General features: G+C 46.4%; 1 protein-coding gene across 11 annotated transcripts in view; it reads left to right on the top strand.

The window, feature by feature from the left end:
- The window catches only part of BFAR (bifunctional apoptosis regulator), a 43,151-nt gene extending 35,984 nt beyond the window's left edge, over positions 1-7,167 (top strand). For 9 of the 11 annotated variants that reach the window (XM_065537311.1, XM_005591301.3, XM_074028281.1 and 6 more), the window contains 3 exons: positions 682-855; positions 2,772-2,974; positions 5,569-7,167. In XM_065537311.1, the coding sequence (XP_065393383.1) occupies positions 682-855; positions 2,772-2,974; positions 5,569-5,761 (570 nt within the window). In that variant the 3' untranslated portion in view covers positions 5,762-7,167. The remainder of the gene's footprint in view (positions 1-681; positions 856-2,771; positions 2,975-5,568) is intronic. The other 2 variants (XR_012429495.1, XR_012429496.1) reach the window with 1 other exon arrangement.
- Positions 7,168-9,552: the final 2,385 nt, after the last annotated feature.

Consider the following 9,552-nt stretch of genomic DNA (forward strand, 5'->3'; position numbering starts at 1 on the left):
AACATCTTGTATATAAAGTCTGTATTTCGGATTCTTTGCATTAAGTGGTGCCCACTTACAGACTGATTGAATTAAACAATTTTAAGACTTTTTGATACCTTTTTCAAAATAGCTTTTTAAAAAGGCTATATTCTGCAAGGAGGGTGCAAGAGTATGCTTTTCAACCCTCCCCCAGCTATAGCTAGAGATTGGATCCTTTTTTTTTTTTTGAGCTGGAATATCTCTCTGTTCCATAGACTGGAGTGCAGTGGCGCAATCTCGGCACATTGCAACCTCCACCTCCCGGGTTCAAGTGATTCTCCAGCTTCAGCCTCCCAAGTAGCTGGGACTACAGGGCATGCGCCACTATGCCCAGCTAATTTTTGTATTTTTAGTAGAGACAGCATTTCACCATGTTGGCCAGGCTGGTTTCAAATTGCTAACCTCAAGTGATCTTCCCACCTCAACCTCCCGAAGTGTTGGGATTTACAGGCATGAGCCACCATGCCCCGCCAAGATCGGATCTTTATACAATGTAACCCAAAATGTGGATCACTTGACCTCTTCTTGCCATTCACTCATTCATGCATTGTACATACCATGCAAAAAGGCTGATGGCAACAAGCTAGAGATGGGAAGGGGCGTGGGTGGGCAGCTGACCACTATGGTTGTAATGTGGCCCTGTACTCTTCTCCTCTGCAGGCTGTGAACCCAGGCAGGTCTCTGTTCTTGCTGTACGCCCTCAAGAGCTCCCCCAGGCTGGGTCTGCTCTACCTGTACTTGTTTGACTACACTGACACCTTCCTACCCTTCATCCACACCATCTGCCCTCTGCAAGAAGACAGCTCTGGGGAGGACATCGTCACCAAGCTTCTGGTAGGTCTGCACAGTGCCTGGAGTAAAATTATTCCCCCGTTGAGTTATTTGCAGAGATTGCTACCCACCATGGGTGCCATGTTTCTTCAGTTTAACCCATGAACTCCTTCAGAATGTCTGGTAAGTCATTTGAGAGTAATATCTTTTGCTTTGCTTCTCTTGAGGCCAGTCCTGACCTGTTCATATCAAGTCACATGGATAGAAGAATCATCAAGTATAATCCACACCCATAAATAATAAAACAATTTTGAAATCTCCAGCGATCCTTTTTTTTCCCCAAAGATCCTTGTAAACACTACAATCAAGTGTCTGGCTAACTGTTTTCAGCCTTGAATATAGTTTGAAGCCTGCTAATCAGATCCCTTGCACATTCCTCCTCTCATTACCCAGTCTTCACTTGCTGTTTACCTCACCAGACTGGCTGTGCAGAGACCCTGACCTTTAATTTTGTTTATTGATTGACTGTTGGAGGTAGGGTCTCACTCTTTGTCCCAGGCTGGAGGGCAGTGGCACAACCACAGCTCACTGCAGCCTCGACCTCCTGGGCTCAAGCAATCCTCACACGTCAGCCTCCCAAGTAGCTGGGACTACAGGCGAGCACCACCACCCAGCTAATTTTTGCATTTTTTGCAGAGACAGGATTTCACCATTTTTGCAGACAGGGTTGCCCAGCCTGGTCTCGAACTACTCAATTCAAACCATCCTCCCACCTCGCCCTCCCCAAGTGTTGAGATTATAGGCATGAGTCACTGCACCTGGCACCCAACCCTTCAATTTTAATGAGCTCCAACAGCCTCTGCTTGTTCATCAGGCTAATTTTTTATCTGCTAATATCTGTAATTGGAAAGCTTTTCCTCCTGCCACCACAAAATTTACCTTTTTTTGGAGGGAGAAGGGAGTGTTTGTAATTTTCCCACAAACTATCATTATTCTACCATAGCCAATGTTGAATTTAGGAAATGGTTCAAGCTACCCATGCAGTGATGGGAGAATAAAACACTGGTTAATTTAAATTTATTTCTATTTATTCATAATTCATGCTTAGATTTGTATTTCTGAGCTTTCATAATTATGTGACAAGCATTTCATTTCAACCTTTTTGCTAACATTTACTTAATTTGAGATTAATTATGGCTGGGCACAGTGATTCACGCCTGTAATCCAAGCACTTTGGGAGGCAGAGGCGGGTGAATCACCTGAGGTCAGGAGTTTCGAGACCAGCCTGGCCAACATGGCAAAACCCCGTCTCTACTAAAAATACAAAAATTAGCCAGTCGTGGTGGTGTATGCCTTTAATCCCAGCTACTCAGGAGGCTGAGACAGGAGAATCACTTGAACCCAGTAGGTGGAGGCTGCAGTGAGCCGAGATAGCACCACTGCATTCCAGCCTGGGTGACAGATCAAGACTCTGTCTCCAAAAAAAAAAAAAAGACTAATTATTACAAGATGAGTTGATGGATGGAAATTTCATTTTAGATTGTTGGATGTGTGTGTGTGTTGTAATCAATGTAGAACTCACTGTGATCATCAGAATTTCTTTTCTTTTTTTTTTTTTTTTTTTTCCTGAGACGGAGTCTCCCTCTGTCACCCAGGATGGAGTGCAATAGTGTGATCTCAACTCACTGCAACCTCCACATCCCGGGTTCAAGTGATTCTCCTGCCTCAGCCTCTAGAGTAGTTGGGACTACAGGCGCACAGCACCACACCTGGACAATTTTTGTGTTTTTAGTAGAGATGGGGCTTCACCATGTTGGCCAGCCTGGTCTTAAACTCCTGGCCTCAGGTGATCCACCCACCTAGGCCTCCCAAAGTGCTGGGATTACAGGTGTGAGCCACCGTGCCCAGCCTGATCATCACAATATTTTGTGTAAAAGTCAGTCGTCATGACTTTTTGCATCTGTGTGTTATTTTTCAAGGATCTTAAGGAGCCTACGTGGAAGCAGTGGAGAGAGTTCCTGGTCAAATACTCCTTCCTTCCATACCAGCTGATTGCCGAGTTTGCTTGGGACTGGCTGGAGGTCCATTACTGGACATCACGGTTTCTCATCATCAATGCTATGTTACTCTCAGTTCTGGAATTATTCTCCTTTTGGAGAATCTGGTCAAGAAGTGAACTGAAGTAAGTACATTTTAATGGTTGTCACAACTGGGGATGGGAAAGAAATACCAAGTGAGGGAAAGATCTTTTATTTCTCACACTTGAAATAAATCCTCTGTCCACCCAGACCCTTCAGACTCTGCTTTGAGAAACCCAGCTTAAGCAGTGAATAGGACAATTACCTTGTGTTTTGGGGTGGGGGTTGTGGTGCTCATTGTTAAAAGTATTTTCCTATATGTCTTTATGTAATAATATACCATTTAATTTCAGGGGGAGGGGGTCAAAGGATTTTAATAATCAAGGAATAAGCAACTGAGTAGAAAAGGGTCTGTTTTAAGGTAGGCAGGCCTGTGCAAACCTGTCCCCTAAATCAGAGGAAGCTGAGGGACTGAAGAAAGAAGCTGACACATTCATTTTCTCAGAAAGAAACATTTAATAAGGCCTTGCAAACAGAAGCCCTATCTGTGTCTTGGATGGCAGCGAGACAAGATGGTGGATCCCCAGACCCAGGACTTGTATACATAGGGAAGAGGCATACATGCTTCATTCAGAAGGGATGTGCAGAACAATTGTTTAGGGTCAGGATTTATGGTAAGTACGAGAACATCAAGGCTGTTTCACCTAAGGGCAGGATTTATGTGACATACGTGTTCGTACACAGGAAACATTAGATAAACCAGAGATCTTAGAGGCTTCCCCCAAACCGGAGTTAGTGAGAAGTCAGCATTGCAGATTAGCATCCAATATGGAGTTGCTTTGGCCTCCACAGGGTGCTTTATAGAAAATGGCAGTAAGGGAGAGCATAAAGAGATCTCATGGGAAATTCTGTAGGCGTGAGTTCTAATCCTGATCTGCCACCAACTAGGATAATAATAACTTAGGCTTCAAGCATGACTGGACCCTGAGACCCAAACGCTGTCACCAGGACTGGCTCTTTCTCTGTCCCTCACAGCACTGTTCTTTCTTGTGTTTTCTGCGTCAGGCAGCTCTCTTCATGTGGAGGCCCTCGGCTTCTCCACTCCAGACTTTGATCTGTGCAGCTTAACAAACCTCCAGAAAGAAAGCACTTCCTTCCCCATGGCACTGGAAAAGGTCTCAGGGTTCCCACGCCTTTGTTCTGACGGACCCAGCCTGGGTCACATGCCCACTGCAATCCATCACCCCAATCCTGCAGGGCCACCCCAGGCTTGGGGCATGAGCTCACCCCACAACCAGAGGCTGGTTTCAGCCCTACCCAGACCACGTGGAAAAGAACAAAGGAGAGAGAATCCCCAAAACTTAGAGGCTGTTGCTGGGTGCGGTGGCTCTTGCCTGTAATCCTAGCATTTTGGGAGGCCAAGGTAGGTGGATCACCTGAGGTCAGGAGTTCGAGACCAGCCTGGCCAACATAGTGAAACCTCATCTCTACCAAAAATACAAAAATTAGCCAGGGATGGTGGTGGGTGCCTGTAATCCCAGCTACTCAGGAGGCTGAGGCAGGAGGATTGCTTGAACCCAGGGAGGTGGAGGTTGCAGTGAGCCAAGATTGAGTCATTGCGTTCCAGCCTGGGCGACAAAGCGAGACTCCATCTCAAAAAAACCCCAAAACCTTAGAAGCTGTTTCCAGAAGAAAGGGACAGGCAGAAGTAACACTGCCACCCTTGCAGCCTTTTACCTTGACATTCTGTGACTCGCAGCCTTATGAATGGTTCTGAGAACCCAACAATCTCTCTCACCTTTCCCATGGTGACTCACTAGGTAAAAATCAAAAAAGAATCTCCCTCATTTCTTTCCATTTAGCAAACTCACTTATTTATACACAATTTGCCTATTTATCCCCCTATTGTACTCCTGGTTCTCTGCTGGGCATGGCAGATCTTTTGGTGAAGAAGACAGTCTATACTGTGAGGACCTACAGCCTAACAAAGAAAATATATATGTTAAAAAATAGATGGCCAGGCACCTTGGCTAATGCCTGTAATCCCAGCACTTTGTGAGGCAAGAGGATTGCTTGAGGCCAAGATGGGCAATGTGACAAAACCCTGTCTGTACTAAAAATACAAAAAATTAACTGGGCATGGTGGTGCACACCTGTAGTCCCAGCTACTCCAGAGGATGAGGTGGAAGGATTCCCTGAGCCCAGGAGTTTGAGACCAGCCTGGGTAACATAGCAAGACCACCTTGTCTCTACTAAAAAAATAAAGAAAAACCAGATGTGGTGATGTGTGCCTGTGGTCCCAGCTACTCAGGAGAATCACGAGACCTGGAGGTCGAGGCTGCCGTTGAGCCACATTTGCATCACTGCACTCCAGCCGGGACAAAGGAATGAGACCCTGTCTCAAAAGAAAAAAAAAAAATTATGTAAGTGTTAACAAAGTGATGAAGCAGGTGAAGTTGAGGCTGTCACAGGGAGGCCTTGCCCGGTGCAGGGACAAAGAAGCTCCCTCTAGGTCATGTCCCTGAGAGTTAAAGATGGGTTGAGTAGGCAGAAGTCTCAGGCACCAGGGACGGAAGACAAGGACATTCAGCACAGGCAGCCACGCCCTTCCCAGCACCCAGAAAAGGCCGAGGGGCCGGACTTCCGGGCGTGGTCATGAGAAGCGCCTCTGATTCAGCCTCTTCTCTTCTTGTTTCAGGACTGTGCCTCAGAGGATGTGGAGCCACTTCTGGAAAGTATCAACGCAGGGGCTTTTTGTGGCCATGTTCTGGCCCCTCATCCCTCAGTTTGTTTGCAACTGTTTGTTTTACTGGGCCCTGTACTTTAACCCAATTATTAACATTGATCTTGTGGTCAAGGAACTCCGGCGGCTGGAAACCCAGGTGTTGTGACTGGCACTGCCCAGGCTGAGACTCTTCAAGTCCCGCTGACGTCTGAGCTTTGATGCGTAAGAGGGGTGAGGCAGGGAGCACACTTCCTATTTTTTACCCCCAGTAAAACAAGGTGCTGCTTTGTATGTCAAACACTCCAACCATGTCCTCTCCCCGTCGGCCTGTGGGTGGCATCAGCAGGGACTGACATCCGCGCAGGGAGGATTGTCTGTTTGGCTGACACAGCAGCGGCCCTTCCCACCCAGCCTCCTTCCTCACAGGGACTAGGAGGCTCAGTCCCCGACGGCTGACAAGACTCAGGGTCCTCAGTGGACACAGTGTGGGTGACATCATAAGGGCGCCACATCAGTCCCCTCCCCAACCTCAGTGACTGACAGAGGATCCTAGATCTCAGAGCCCGAGACCAGGCTTATTGGGGCCTGGCCTGTCCTCTAAGTCAAGTTTAGGAAAACAAGAAAGATTCTGTCATAGGTATGGAGAGTTGCACATAAAAAGTACCGAAGAAAACCCAAAATTCAATCAACAATTCTGTCTTATTGAAGAGTTGCTAGGATTCAGAGTAAAACTCAAAGGATTCAGTTTGAGCCTAGAATGATGGTTAGACTTGTAGTCAGTGGGCTTGTTATTGTTTTGCTTTATGGAAATCATTGAAGGTCTGGATCCCTTTCTCTGAATGGAGAGATTGAGAGAGATGTCGGGCAGTTCCCATTAGATTGAGTGGCCTCCATGTTATTTAAAATTGTTTTGGCGATGCCTCACCCCTGTAATCCCAGCACTTTGGGAGGGTGAGGCAGGCAGATCACTTCAGGTCAGGAATTCAAGACCAGTCTGGCCAACATGGTGAAACCTCATCTCTACTAAAAATACAAAAATCAGCCAAGTGTGATGGCCTGCACCTGTAATCCCAGCTACTTGGAATTGGAAATCGCCTGAACCCGGGAGGCAGAGGTTGCAGGAAGGGAGATTGAACCACTGCACTCCAGCCTGGGTGACAGAGGGAGATTCTGTCAAAAAAAAAAAAAAATTCATCTGTAAAATAAATTCCAGGATAGTCCTTTTATTCAAGGAAATATTTTATAAATTGACCTCACACTGTATAATCTTTACTGTCCTATCCTGATGTATAACACAGCAGGTATAATTACACCAAGTGCTATAATTGTAAATATGGAATGAGGTGAACTATGGCCTTTTATTTCCTTCCAATGTGAACACAGCAGGTGTGAGATGTCATCTCAGAAGACTGGCCTTGCAGAAATAGGCCTACCTCCGAAATATTCTCTTGTGACTCCATGAACCATTAATTAACCCTTTGTATCTTTGAGTGAAGATTTTACTCAAATGTTGCATCTGGAAGTTTGAAGAAATTACTTGAAATAAAAATAAAGATTTTTATACAGATAAAACCTATATGTAGAGAAAAAGCAATTGTCTAGAAAACACAAAACTTCTGCATTGCCTGATAGAATCTTCTAGTCATGGGCTGAGCATGGTGGTTCATGCCTGTAATCTCAGCACTTTGGGAGGCCAGGGTGAATGGATCACTTGAGGTCAGGAGTTCGAGACTAGCCTGGCCAGGCATAGTGGCACGCACCTATAGTCCCAGCTACTTGGGAGGCTGAGGCAGGAGAATCACTTGAACCCGGGAGGCAGAAGTTGCACTGAGCCAAGATCGCGCCACTGCACTCCATCTGGGTAACAGAGCAAGACTCCGTCTCCAAAAAAAAAAAAAAAATCTAGTCAATCTAGTCACGCGCTGAAATCCCCCAGCCTGATGCAGATACTGAGCCAAGGAGCCACTCTAAGGGAAAATGGGTTTTTTCCTGCTTGTGTTTGCACATCAAGCTCCAGGGTTGCTTACCTTTACCTATTTAATGCTTGTGACCTCCCATGGCAGTGTTTACACATCCCTGGTCTCATGCTACCCAGGGGTTGCCAGTATCCTTTACAGGTGAATAGATGGAGGGTGGCTGGCAAAACTCACCAAGCTGGTGCTGACTGGCTTTGCAAAGCTGGGTCTGGGCCATCCACCTCCATCCCATGGCCTCCCACACTGTCCCTACCTGCTTCTACACCCTGCTTCAAAGATGAGTAATACCCAGATTTGCTCAGGGACTGGGGCAAAGCCATGGCCTAGAGCAAACAGGCTGGGCAGGACCTTACTCCTTATCGTCAGCAGGAAGGACAGGCACACTCAGATCAGGGGCCACAGGCTGCCTCTACCTCTTCTTACCAATCATAGCAGGATGGGTACATCTAAAGAGGGTGTCTAAAATAGTCCAGGCTGGACGCAGTGGCTCATGCCTGTAATCCCAGCACTTTGGGAGGCCAAGTCGGGGTGGATCACGAGGTCAGGAGTTGGAGACCAGCCTGGTCAACATGGAGAAACCCCGTCTCTACTAAAAATAAAAAGTTAGCCAGGTGTGGTGACCTGCGCCTATAATCCCAGCTACTTGGGAGGCTGAGGAAGGAGAATTGCTTGAACCCAGGAGGTGGAGGTTGCTGTGAGCTGGTATCACACCATTGCACTCCCGCTCTGGGTGACAGGGCAGGACTCTGTCTCCAGGGGGGAAAAAATACAAAAAAAATTAGCTGGGTGTTGTGGCGGTACCTGTAACCCCAATTACTCAGGAGGCTGAGGCAGAAGAATCGCTTGAACCCGGGAGGCAAAGGTTGCAGTGGGCTGAGATTGTGCCACTGCATGGCAGCCTGGGCAACACAATGAGACACTGTCTCCGAAAAATACAAAATAAAAATAAAATACTCAGACCCGGCTGGGTGTGGTGGCTCACACCTGTAATCCTAACACTTTGGGAGGCTGAGGTGGGCAGATCACTTGGGCCCAGGAGATCGAGACCAACCTGGGCAACATGACGAAACCTCATCTCTACTAAAAATAAAAAAACTAGCCGGATGCGAGTGCATGCACCTGTAGTCCTAGCTACCTGGGAGGCTGAAGTGAGGATTGCCTGAGCCCAGGAGGTCGAGGCTGCAATGAGCTGAGATTGCACCACTGCACTCCAGCCTAGGTGATAGCCCTGTCTCAAAAAATATTCAGATCCTTTGATCCAAAAATGCCATTTCTGCAAATCCGTGCTAAGGAATAGGCTATGGGGATGGAAGTGGTGAAGATTTATTTACAAGCCACTAATGGAAACAGAAAATAGCTTCAATATCCAAAAACAGTCAGTCTATAAAATGGTATCTAATACAGATATTTATTTATGTATGTATGTATTTATTTATTTATTTATTTATTTATTTATTTATTTGAGTCAAGGTCCTGTTCTGTTGCCCAGACCAGAGTGTAGTGATGTAATCATAGCTCAATGCAACCTTGAACTCTTAGGCTCAAGTTATCTTCCCTCGGCCTCCCAAGTAGCTGGGACTGCAGGTGCATGCCACCATGCCTTACTAAATTTTTTTTGTTTTTTACAGATAGAGTCTTGCTATGTTGCCCAGGCTGGTCTTGAACTCATGGCCTCAAGCAGTCCTCCCTCCTTAGCCTCCCAAAGTATTGGGATATTGGGATTACAGGCATGAGCCACCTCATCCAACCCTAACACAGACATTTTAAATGAAGTTTCCAAAGATTTTTTATGACATGGAGAAAAGTTTATAAACATCATACAGTATAATCTGAACTACTTTTTTTTTTTATTTTTTTTTTGAGATGGAGTCTTGTTCTGTCGCCCAGGCTGAAGTGCAATGGCACGATCTCAGCTTACTGCAACCTCTGCCTCCTGGGTTCAAGTGATTCTCCTGCCTCAGCCTCCAAAGTAGCTGGGATT

The sequence above is a fragment of the Macaca fascicularis genome, chromosome 20, assembly GCF_037993035.2.
Source record: "Macaca fascicularis isolate 582-1 chromosome 20, T2T-MFA8v1.1".
NCBI lineage: Eukaryota > Metazoa > Chordata > Mammalia > Primates > Cercopithecidae > Macaca > Macaca fascicularis.